This window comes from Raphanus sativus, chromosome 5 (genome assembly GCF_000801105.2).
Source record: "Raphanus sativus cultivar WK10039 chromosome 5, ASM80110v3, whole genome shotgun sequence".
In the NCBI taxonomy this organism is placed as follows: domain Eukaryota; kingdom Viridiplantae; phylum Streptophyta; class Magnoliopsida; order Brassicales; family Brassicaceae; genus Raphanus; species Raphanus sativus.
The window spans coordinates 25,466,016-25,478,629 of NC_079515.1; the positions used below are offsets into that span (position 1 = coordinate 25,466,016).

Consider the following 12,614-nt stretch of genomic DNA (forward strand, 5'->3'; position numbering starts at 1 on the left):
CTCTCTCTCTCTCTCTCTCTCATCGTAAACCTTTTTTTTTTTGAAAAATATAAAAATGTAAACATTCTTTTAATTCATCGATTATCTTTTAACTAACACAATTTTGATCTATATAGGAATGTTTCCTAGTTTAATATTTTATCATGATTTTTTGGGTGAATTACCAACTAAATATAGTTTGCCAATTAATGTACAATTATTTAAAATATAATAAATAAAATAATAATAATTTATGTTAAGTTTTTAAAATAAATGAAAAATATTAGTAGCTGCCAAAAGATGAATTTTTTTAACAATTTAAAAACAGTCACAAAAGAGTAAATCATAAACACTAAACACTATACCCTAAACCCTTGGATAAAACTTAAACCCTTGGGTAAAAATCCAAACACTAAACCCTAAATTCTTGGATATACCCTAAATCCTTGGGTAAATCTTACACACTAAACTGTAAACCCTTGGGTATACTCTAAACACCAAATCTCTCTCTCTCTCTCTCTCTCTCTCTCTCTCTCTCTCTCTCTCTCTCTACATGGATGGGAAGGTCACTTTTTTTTTGCAGGGTCTGGTCTGGTGGTGTAAGCCATGTTTTTATTGTTGAAGAAAGAAGAAAGGCTTGTTGCCTTGTTTGTGCGTTATCTCTTAGTTTAAAGGAAAGAGCTCACACCTGAAATTCTGAACTATTTATTTATTTCCTGTTTCTTCTATATATATTTTTTATTTTTATAAAAATTCTTTCGAGAAAAAGAAATATATTCACAAACTCTCCCTATAAGGAAAAATATATACAACTTGTTGCCAAGAATGGAATGAAACCCATTAATATTATTCATATATGTCTTTCTATATGTAGATTTCAAAATTATATTTACTTTTTGTTTAAGATAATTGATGATGCATTATGTAGTTAGAGTTAGAGCTGTGCAAATCAAACCAATTATGTAAGCAATCGATGGTAACATTTTTTTAAGAAATGAGTGTCTAGTTTAATGTGAACGTATAGTACGAAGAGAAGAGGTGGCGAAGTGGGATCTCACATCATTTTATCGTGGACTATTTCTAGAGAATAATTTTCAAGTTTAAATGATCAAAGATTCAAGATAAGATAACATCAATATATTAAAAAGAGTTGCTAATGCAAATTTAAGCAGAGTAAATATATAAGTGTTTTGACATGATAACCAAACCAAACTCAAAAACAAATGTAAGTCAAAACACTTGCTTCGTTGACCTCTTCAACATTGTTGTCTTCAGTAGGTGTAGCCTTTGACGAACATACCCTCATTAGCCTCTTCAGACTCACCTTCTCCGGTGTATTTTCCGAGCTGAGCCAATGAATTGGCCTTGGCTCGAGCCAAGAGAGTGGTCTGAGCTGCGTTCACGTTCTCAGCTCTGCCTCCCCATGTTTTCAGACAAGTGTTCTGTAGAGCACATGCATAGGAGAAGGACACATGCCACGGGTTTGGTGCCTGGTTCATCACGTTCAGGTTCAATGTTGCCTCCAATTCAGACTGTCCTCCGGACAAGAACTGCAGAAAAAAACAACCAACTTAACTTTTACTTCAAGCAACCAAGATCTAGGTTTTCCTCATTAAATTAAAAAAGAAAAGAAACTCATTTTGAAATCCAATAGAGCTTGCCATGATTCCAGGGACGGCTGGAGGGATTCTGTTGCGGAGGAGCTTAAGGGTGTAGGAGGCAACTTGTTCAGGTGTAGCTCTGTCCTTAGACTCGGCTCGGGAGTCACCATGCCAAGCTTATAAGAGTTTCTTCTTTGTTAATGTATCAAATATTTTCCTTCTCTCTTACAATCTTCCATAGTTACTACTATGTTTCTGCTCATCCCTTAGCTCTCCCTGTTTGCAAACGGCAACCTCATCCGAGTTTAGCCTTCGCAACTGGAGTTCCAGCCAGTTGTGTGTTCTCACTAACTTTTGTCCTCCTCGTCTACGCTAAGTACTGCCTCATCGATCTCGGGTGAAGAACCCGCGACAGAACACGGCAAGACTCGAAGGGAGAGAACGATGACTCGGGTCCATCCATCGTCGACAGGAAATGCTTCTAAGTGTTTTTGGTTCCTGGTGGTGAGTTTGGTACGATCTTTATCCACATGCTGAGATGAGGATTCAAACTATAAGTTATAATTGTGGTTGTTTGTTCTCGTTTAACGTCAACGCTATGCAAAACGAACGTAAACAGAAACAGTTCGAGCATGAAAAAAAAATGATTACGTTTCTTGTCATGGAAGCAAATAAGGAAAGAAAGCAAAGAATTAAATGATCCGTTTTTCTTAAAATCGCTCACAGAGTGACACGTGGAATGGAGCCTTCTCATACATTCTCACCAAAATCGTTTAAGGAAAGCCTTAAAAATGCTTCTCCTTTAATATATAGGAGATTAAATTTGTAAATGTGCGTTTATGAAGTTGTAGCCGTCAGAGAAAATCAAGTACTATTCACATTATATTATTGATTATTAACTAAACATGATTCTTTAGTTATGGCTTAAAAATATAATATTGGCATTTTTCATCTTACAATATTTTCAACTATATATGCTCTCATTAAATATAATAACACATTCTTAACATATCTAATTAATCAGTACAAAATTATAAATTTAAACAAATAAGCAAGTGTTCAAAAAAAAATTGCTTTATATCTTGTTCTTCCTTTCCGACTAGATATTTTTCTTTTAAAAGGAACATGTCAACTACAAACACAAGTTGTATAAAAAACAAAAGATTAGTTACGTGTATCCTACGCCATCTCTCTCCCCCTTCCTAACCCTCACGAGTCATCCCGTCTCAATCTTCAGTCACGACATGCATTATTTTTAGTTTGACATACATGCATGCATTTAATACGAATCAATAATACCTTTAGTGGTGAAGAGGATCTTACGGACAGAAGCGCGCAAGTAGACAACAATCGTATTCGGATTAGCATATTCCAACAAATCAGCCGCCGAGTGTCTATGACCATCCGGATCAAATATCGTACCGCCTATTTTCGTCCCGTAGATATGTTCATACGTGAAACCATTGTACGGAACCACTCCGGCTTCCAAAAGCCCGTTTATAAACGCCTTTTGCCATCTCTCAACCGGCGGTTCAAACGCTAATTTCCTCTCCACCCACTCATAAGCTGCTTCGACCTCATCTCTCTTCCAACCAGCTTCCGCCACCAACTCATCTTCCGCACGTGAATAGAACCCCGCATTTAGCACTGTCCCTCCTCCTAGCACGCGTGCGCGTGTGTTGAAAACGCCGTCTTCGGAGATGAAAAGCTGCGACCATGAGTTCGGATCAGTTATGTTCAAGAGTGTGTTTGCGAAGTTCCCGATGTCTGTGGCTGTTGGGTTGTCGTAAGGGGACCCGCCGCGTTCGAGGACTAAAACGGTTGCGTTTTCGGATAGCGTTGCGGCTAGTGCACATCCGGCGGTTCCTCCTCCGATGATTATGTAGTCAAAGTGAGATAGCTTTGGGGATAACGTTGCATCTTTCATAAATCTATAGTTTCCAGCTTCATAACAACAACAATATTTCAAGAAAAATGGAATCAATTCACTATTAGTAAAATGCACTAATTGAATGGTTTGTTGGATGAAATAATAATTGTACCTTCATCAGAATAACACGAGCTGTGGAAGATGAAAATCGCTACGAGAATAAACCGACATGACGGGAAAATATGAAAATCCATTATACTGTTAATATTCTATATTACCGCTCAAGAATTTATATTTGGTTTGCAAACCAAGACTAGGGTTCATGCGCTATGTATAAATATGAAGAGAGGTGAAATACTGTATATATGAAGGGGAAATCGGAAACGTATAACTTGGTTATGGACTCACGGTCAAGTCTTATTCGATGGTGGCTTTGGACCTTTGGTTTTCAAACCTTTAATTTCTGGCCCCATTAATTGAGTCTATATCTTCGACTAGTATATAGCTTTTTTGTTTTCACTAATTAATTTAGTAATAAATAGTCGGTGTTACAACGCCGTTAATATACACACGTTTTCTTGTCTACACATTTTTTTTTGTATATCTATATAACTATATCGACATATTTCTAAAAACAGCAATGATGTTAGGGGAGTCATGATTATGTTAACCATGTTATATTTTTTAATATATGGAAGTTTAATCTAAATTATGGTCAATGATTAATTATGTTATGGGATAAGATTTGGTTCCAGGACATTTATTTGATAAATTTTCCATTTATATATATTAAGAGAACACATTGCAGGAAAAGATCACATGTTCAAAAGTTGTTTGTTGTCACATTTATTGATATTCTTACTCGCGAGTTTAAATGTTATCATTATAAAAAAAAAATGTATCATTATATAATTTACTGCGTCGGGTCAGATTCAAAAGCATCGTTTTGCATGAACAAGTGAAGACTTTAACAGAATATTTAAATTATATACGTAATTTATTTTATGAAAGAATTTTAAATTTATTCAAATAAAAAAAAACCTTCTTACAGAGTTTAATCTGCTTCCTTACACAAAAGAAAAAACTCCAGACAAATTTTTTAAAAAAACTCCAATAATCTTCAATTTCATGGTTTTCTCATACTTTCCTCCCGGTTTCTTCCTCAAAGTTGTAATCCTATTTCGAACCAACTTGTCAAGTCTTCTCATTATACAACCAGTGGCAGATCCAGAAACTATTTTTACCAGGGTTATTATATATTATATAGTAATATTTTAGCAAAGAAATATAAACAAATATAAAAGTACTTTATATAATTTTTATTCTACAAAAGTGTAAGAAACCTTTGAAAAGTTATATGTAATCTAAGTTTTCTTCTAAATATTATTACCGTGTTTAAAAAAAAAGAAAATGTATTGGTTTCGTTATATAGATGTAATACACATTTAAAATGTTGTGTGGACCTTAAAGGTATTCAAATATTGCTCTGTGGCCTGCAACTACTACAGAAATATGGAAAAAATAATTGATAAAGGGGTCAACTAGAGAATTGAACCTGAAATTAGTGGGGTCAAAACTGCAACCAACACCACTAGAGCTGACGATTTCCTCTGGTAATGTATACAAAACAAGTTCTGTAATTTTACTGGGGTCAGCTGACCCCCCTATGCCCTTGGTGGATCCGCCCCTGCATACAACTCATAGTTTGTGAAGCTTCTCCAACTCTCCTCACATTCCTTTCATGTCAGATTGCATAAATAACCACTTGAAACCCATATCTGAATAAAAAGGTTGACACTCTTTCACGAAGACCATTTATCAGAACCTGAACAATCTGAGACCATTGAAATAAATTCCTATGGCCTGCAAGTTTCTCCATAATGCTTCTCCAAACTTCTTTCGAATAGCCACACTAAAAAAACAGATGATCTCTGGTTTCTTCTGCTGAGTTACAGAGCCAGCAAGTGGTTATGGTTTGAGGATTCCATCTGATAATCATGTCACCTGTGGCTAGCATGTTTTGAATCACCAACCAAGTAATGAAGGAGAATTTTGGAGTCGCTTCTCTGAACCAAATCCCTTTAAACCACGTCACTTTAGGCGATTAAACTCTTACAATGTTCCATGTCTTTGAAGTGGAAAAATCTGGCTTGAAATCTCCATTATCTCTTTTTCACAAACAAACATCTTCCTGTTGATTAAGCCCCTGCCTTCTAAGAGAAAGAATTTCTTTCTCAATCTGTTGATAGACATGAAACCTGTGCCGTCTGGCTCTATAAGTCTGCACAACTCTTTTCACTGTTGAGTTTATAGGAATACCCATGATCAAGCAACCTCTCACTCCCAGTTGCGACCATCTTGCAAACCAAAAGGATGTATCAGAGCCACTATTAACCTCCACTTTAGCTAACTGCATTGCTAAAGGCCTTAGGCGAAGAATCTTCTTCCAAATCCAAGACCCCAAGTAGCTCTTTTCATTCACACTCCAAAAGGATCCCTTTCGTATGAGATATTTCTAGATCCATTTCACCCATAAAGAAGCTTTTGCAGAAATAATGCGCCATATAAGCTTTAAGTATGTGACTTTATTTACCTTAGACAAGTTTTTCAAACCTAGTCCCCCTTCTTCTTTTGGTTTACACACATCAACCCAAGCTATCTTGGCTTTATGTGTCGACAGAATTGGTCCTGACCAAAAAAAAGCTGAGCAGATGCTGTTAATTTCATTGATACACATCTTCGGGAGACTAAACGCAAACATCCAAAAATTGGTAATGTTATATATAACAGAACCAATTAGTTGAAGATGACCAGTAAACCTTAGGCGAAGAATTTTCTTCCAAATCCAAGACCCCAAGTAGCTCTTTTCATTCACACTCCAAAAGGATCCCTTTCGTATGAGATATTTCCAGATCCATTTTACCCATAAAGAAGCTCTTGCAGAAATAATGCGCCACATAAGCCTTAAGTATGTGACTTTATTTATCTCAGACAAGTTTTTCAAACCTAGTCCCCCTTCTTTTTTTGGTTTACACACATCAACCCAAGCTATCTTGGCTTTATGTGTCGACAGAATTGGTCCTGACCAAAGAAAAGCTGAGCAGATGCTGTTAATTTCATTGATACACATCTTCGGAAGACTAAACGCAGACATCCAAAAATTGGTAATACTATATATAACAGAACCAATTAGTTGAAGATGACCAGCAAACGTTAGATGTCTCGCAGTCCATATGTATATCATATGTAACATATAATGCAAGTATTACATATGTAACATTACATTTGACCATAAAAGAAAAAAATTGTTCACTATTTCTATATTGTATATCATATTTTTTGAAAACTATATTTGTCCACAGTTATTTACAACAAGTTGTCCATAGTTATGAATTAGGATGAACGGTTGGAAATATTTTACTATATCCTGAAACGTGATTCGGTTTGAGAAAACATTTTAGTTAGAGCATCTCCAATGAGACACTATTTTCACTCTATAATTTACACTAAAATGGAGTGGTTCTATTATAGAGTAATTTTTGCTCCAATTGTACACTTTATAATAGTGTTACTCTATTATAGAGTGAAATATAGAGTAAAGTCACTTTTTAACTCCAAATATAGAATAAAAATGTGACATTCCTCTATATCTCACTTTATAATAGAGTAATTCTATTATAGAATGTACCATTGGAGCAAAAATTACTCTATAATAGAGTCATTCCATTTTAGTGTAAATTATAGAGTAAAAAATAGTGTACCATTGGAAATGATCTTACAACAACATTTGTCCACGGTTAGTTACAAATTAGAACCACAACAAGTTGTCCATAGTTTAACTAATTAAGAAGAATGATTGGAAATATTTTACTATATCCAGAAATTCGGTTTGAGATGGAGGACCGCGGTCCACTATGTTCAATCCGATTGTATTGGTCAAGATGAACCCTATTTCATTTTAATCTTACTTTTAGGGTGATTGGTGAGCATACTTTGTAGTTCTGAGTTAATGTCAGAGTAGCTATGTGTTGTCACCTCCGGTAAACCCGTTTCCAAAGTATTTGGTGATAAACGTGAAGCTACTATACCAAAAAAAAAAATTGATGAAGCTATACTACAAAAAAGTTTGGTACATGCTTTTAATTGCAAGGGCAACTGGTAGTTGGAGGCTGCATAAGACAACTGTCTAAATGTTGGTGGGTATTTTGACGTATTCACGATGAAAATAAATATACATCGCAAACTACTCACATGATAAAAGAAAGAGCGAATGTTTATATACCCCCAGCGGAGGTCCAAATTAGAAAAATACCCATGATGTGACATAAAGGCAAAACATGATGACTTTTGTAATTTGAATGAACAAAATTACTCTTATTTCATTATACAAAATTTGTTAGCGAGTTAACATATTTTTAACATGATATAAAAATTGTTAGCAAATTAACAAAATTTTAACATGCTACAAATTTTGTTATCGGATTACGTCTATTTATTAACGTGTTAAACAAATCGCTAACAAACAGGTTAGCATGTTAATAATACTAGTATCATAAAAATGCATATATTAACCGTTAATCAATTATCTATCAAATAGCCGTAAACCTATTTGTAACAGCTAACACTCTATGTATCCGTTACAAATTCATTAAAATATAATAATAACGGGTAAATAATGAAATAGCTGCTAACTTACATAAAATCTAAATAAAAGAATGTATATTTCAAGATATGAAATTAGAAATAATAGAATTAGTATGAGATAATAACATTAGCAATATGGATGTCAAAAGAATCAGAGTAAAAATTAGAGATTTATGGTGAAAAAATGAAAGCATAAATATGATATGTGTGAAAGATAAAGAAATAAGAAGATAGAGAAGAGAAGAGAGAGAGAATGATATAAGGGTAAAATGGTCCGGTTTTTAGATCTTGAAAACTAGGATAAATCGCTAATTATAGCTCGGTTTAGGTACAATCCCACCGATTTCTGTAAAAGAAATAATGACTAATTGACTTATATGATATATATTATACTAGGGTTGGCCCGCCCTACGGGCGGGAAGTTATAACAAAAATATTTTATAATATACATTAATTTTTGAAATATTTAAAAAATCAGTGTAAATTGAAAACGATATTATGATATCATAAAAGAACACATAATGTTTAGAATTCTGAAACCATATTGTTATTTTTAATAAAATGTTTGTTCTATACGTTAGTTATTTCGGTGATATTTGTTTTTAGTTTTAGTTATATTGTTTGATTATATGTGTGAATTATAAATTTTCATGGGATCTTTGCAGAATGTAAGGAAATTGAATCTTAGAATCGTTGCATTTGGCTAAATTTATATATGGTACTTAAAATGGTTTGAAAGAAAGCAGTGTTCAGTTTTGATTTATGCTGGTAAGATAATTTTATTTGTTTCTTTTACTTTACGTTATAAATAATCATGTTTCATTTATGTATTTTTTGTCTTGTTGCTGTATTTTTTTTCTTTTTACCGAGTTCTTCCTAACTATGCAAATATTGATCTTTTTACTTCCATTTTTATAAAAGAATTATGGTAGAGTTCTTTTTCCCAATTATTATACTGTATAGATAAATGTCAACGTCATACAAAAATTATTGATGCTTGGCGAGATATTGTATCTACATGTCCGTGTTGTTATAATGTTTAGTTGCTCTTATTTTCTTGCTATAGGTTGTTTTTTTTGTTGCTTAATAGATTGTAGTAACTGAGCTAGTTATTGCTTAACCTACTATATATTTATTTTACAATTCATTCACTATGTTTGTGTACTTAACAGTGCTTTAGGGTGTGGGTTGTCAGTTGTTCTTTGATGGAGTGTTTTCAATGAGAAGTCTGTATTGGTGAATTACACGTCTATGGAATAAATTGTTTGATAATAAATTAATAACTTTTGCATATTTGAGTTTGATAATAAATTGTTTCAAAAATTTGCACCTAACGAAATCTATGGATATTTAATGAACATAGAACTGTAAAAGAAATTTGGAGAAAATGACGTGAAAAGTAATAGTTTGAGAACTCAGACATTGCTAGAATAACTATTTGCATTTAGGAATAGTTTGAAAATGACGTGAAAAATAATAGATCGATATTTACATTCTTAGCCAAAAATAATAATAGATTGAGAACTCAAACTTTCTTTTTGTTGCTTGAGTTGGGTTGTTTCTTTGTTTCTTTCAATTTCCAGTTGTAATAAGTTGCTTGCAACACTCAAAAGTTCAAAATGGTATAAATTTTAACATTTTACAAAAAAACACTCGAACATTGCTAGAAGGGAAAAAACTCTTGTTTAGCTACTTGGCTGTCTTTCTTTTGATGTTGGGCGAGAAGTTCTTTTATTTTTTTGGACTTTGTAGTTAACCAAGCAGCTAAGTCTGCAAACTTGTAACTCCCGTTATGAAACTCGAATTTCAAAAAAAAATTAGTTGCATTTAACAAAGTAAAAGAGTTTGTCTAGCTACCCGGTTTTCAGAAGTTTGGACACTACAACTTTGGGAACTTTCAAATTTCTCATTTCTCTGTGGAACTACAGCATGTGTCCAAACACGTTACTTAAAGGCTTTCTATCATGGAAACTTTATATACGAAGTGTACTTGAATCCAGAGATTAGGAACATGATTCCAAACCTGCAACTTGTCCATTTTTTAGTGTTGTGGTAAATGGGTTGTAATATATTTATCTTTTAACCATCGCCTTTTGCTCCATAGCCTTTGAAACAATAAAACATGGAGAACACAGAGAATCTTAGCTAAAGTGTTTGTGTATGTGTTTACTGAAGAAGTGGTTCAATAGCTCCCTCTATCTTCGCAAACCGTGAAGGTCCCGCTGACACATTCATGGATTGTTGCTCGTGTCGTGTAATTACTCTTTGTGGAAGGGTTGTCCGCTGTTAATTCTCTTCTCTTTTCTTTTTGTTCATCATCTCAAACAAAAGGCTGCACTGTGTTTGAGGCCAGACGTTGTTTGAGTTGTTCTCAGCTCTAGTCTGGGTGATGACTCTTGATATTAGCAACTGTTCTAATTTTTTATGAAGGTGATCTGCAGCATAATCAAATTCACTCTCACATCAACCGTATCCATGCAGAGTTGTAACAGTTTATAATTAGCTAAACTCCATTGACTAACCCAGAAATACAAACTTAAAACTTTGAAACCAAAGAATTTGGCTACCGTACCCGTGAAGTTGGATTGCAACTATTACACGCCTGATACTCATCTGCATGATTAATTTTAAACAAATGGTGACTCGGGAGGCGATAATTTCCATCCCAAAAAGTTAAAGATTAATAAAAACATGAGAAGTATGACAAATCCAGCAAGTCAACGTTTGTATTAGCTAAATCCATTAGCTGAACCTAAACTGCTAAGTCGGGATAAAGGCTGTTGTATCAGTAAGCTGGACAAACTTGATCTGTTCGTCAAAGCGAATAGAACCTGGTGATGCCAAAAGTTTGACGTGGCTATTGCTTCTTACGACATCAAATACGCTCAGTTCATTGACCCTCTGAACCAACGTCGACTGATAACTAAAAACCGATTCTCAGGTGGCTACTTTCGGAAAATGAATCACTAATAGACTTAAATTAACGAATGAATTTACAGAATAGTTACCTTTTCATCGAGGAAACCCGATCTACACCCATGAGCTCTCCACCCTTTTCACATTTGTAGCTTCCCAAAACCTAAGAATACGTGTTACGACGGTCTCTTATTGCAATGACCAACCTTCAGACCTGATAATTGGATCTTAGTGATCGCCATTCCTGGATATTTTCTGCTTGATATTTTGCACAACTATGATTTCACGAAGATTGTGAATTTGCTCTAGGATCTAGACATCTTATTATATAGTCAAATCACTTGATAGTGGATGTGAAAAATACGCATTGAAGAACATGTAGTGGAGTGAATTGATTGCCACCATGCATTAGGGAAAACTATGTGTATTTTTCACATCATCAATAAACCATCCATTAAGGAGACTGAAACTTATACTCAGCAAAAAGTGTAGATAATTTGCTTTCTTTCTTTCTTACCGGTGCATGAGGATGGTTGAATCGGCACTTAGGTCCATAGCTACACCGCCGAGTTTGTAGATATTGTCTACAATCTCTTGCACCTGGATAGGGACTCGGTTGCACCATTTCATGTCTCATCTGACTACTCTCAGGAAGATGTGGAGAAACTGGATAGGGACTCGGTTGCACCATGCCATATCTCATCTGATTTCGATGTACTAAAGAAAATAGACAACAGAGGATATCTTGAAACTAATAAGACACAGTAAAGTAATCTTTCTTTGTGTTTCCACTCACCGGTGGATGGTTGAATCTGCAACTTAGTCTAAAGCCACAACGACCGTTTTTTAGGTAATAGTAACTATCTCCTACACCGGTGCGAGCTGGATATTCACTCGTCTGAGTTGCATTCTCCTGAGAAAACCGTGTCGACACTTTTTTATCATAATGATAAAGAACAGAGCAGTGAGTTCTTGATCAGTACCTTTACCATCTTTTCTCCCGAGGATCTTGGATCTCTTTCTCGTCTCCGATCAGTCCTTCCATAAGATTCCCTCGTCCTCAAATCCGTAGCGTGTCCCTGAGAATCGAAATTAATAACAAATCATCAACCTTCGCAAGATGTAGATAGTTCAACTTTGTTTCCTTGGTGACTTTTACTTCTTCTATCATCGAATCTTTCTCTATATTACTATTATGAGGACTAACACCGAGTTCATTCATCGTATCAAAGAAGAGAGCAGATTATCGTTTAGATTCTTTATCTTACCTCTGTTTCTTCTATGGATGTCGACTCTGTTCTTGTATCAGTTTTTTTAGCCTCTTCGATTTCCATCACCGAGTTCTCTCCATCGCTCATTTCTGTTCTTTTCTATTGTCTCTGGAAATCAAATCGAAGAATGGGGGTGGGGGGGGGGGTTTGATTCTTTAAATCCAAGATTGTTTCCTTATTAACTTCATTTGTTTTTTTTTGTTTGACATCACTATGCGTTACTCTGCCAAACTAATTGCAGAGAAACAGATCCGTCGAGGGTGACGCCTGGTTTCACAAAAGAAAAAGTAACGCAGATTGTTGGTGGGCCCAGGGAAAACCCAGCATAAACAA

General features: G+C 34.7%; 2 protein-coding genes across 18 annotated transcripts in view; both read right to left on the minus strand.

Annotated features, from left to right (window-relative positions):
- Positions 1-3,896, minus strand: part of LOC108862323 (protein HOTHEAD) — an 8,899-nt gene extending 5,003 nt beyond the window's left edge. The window contains exons 1-2 of the mRNA XM_018636416.2: positions 3,623-3,896; positions 2,880-3,524 (exon numbers count right to left, since the gene is read on the minus strand). Of these exons, the coding sequence (XP_018491918.1) occupies positions 2,880-3,524; positions 3,623-3,704 (727 nt within the window). The 5' untranslated portion in view covers positions 3,705-3,896. The remainder of the gene's footprint in view (positions 1-2,879; positions 3,525-3,622) is intronic.
- A 6,450-nt stretch (positions 3,897-10,346) lies between these two features.
- LOC108860540 (putative zinc finger CCCH domain-containing protein 9) lies at positions 10,347-12,580 on the minus strand. 17 transcript variants are annotated; one of them, XR_008946380.1, is made up of 7 exons: positions 12,279-12,580; positions 11,994-12,089; positions 11,807-11,923; positions 11,528-11,727; positions 11,103-11,224; positions 10,667-10,707; positions 10,347-10,529 (listed from the first exon to the last, which is right to left on the minus strand). XR_008946380.1 is itself a non-coding variant. In XM_018634404.2 (3 exons), exons 1-3 carry the CDS (start codon positions 12,366-12,368, stop codon positions 11,762-11,764), a joined length of 348 nt encoding a protein of 115 aa, XP_018489906.1. In that variant the 5' UTR covers positions 12,369-12,580; the 3' UTR covers positions 11,310-11,761. The 17 variants fall into 17 exon arrangements, 2 of the variants coding, with proteins under 2 accessions (XP_018489906.1, XP_056867106.1); XR_008946393.1 differs by having other exon boundaries at positions 11,807-11,943; XR_008946392.1 differs by having other exon boundaries at positions 11,528-11,923; positions 12,000-12,089.
- Between the last annotated feature and the right edge of the window lie 34 nt (positions 12,581-12,614).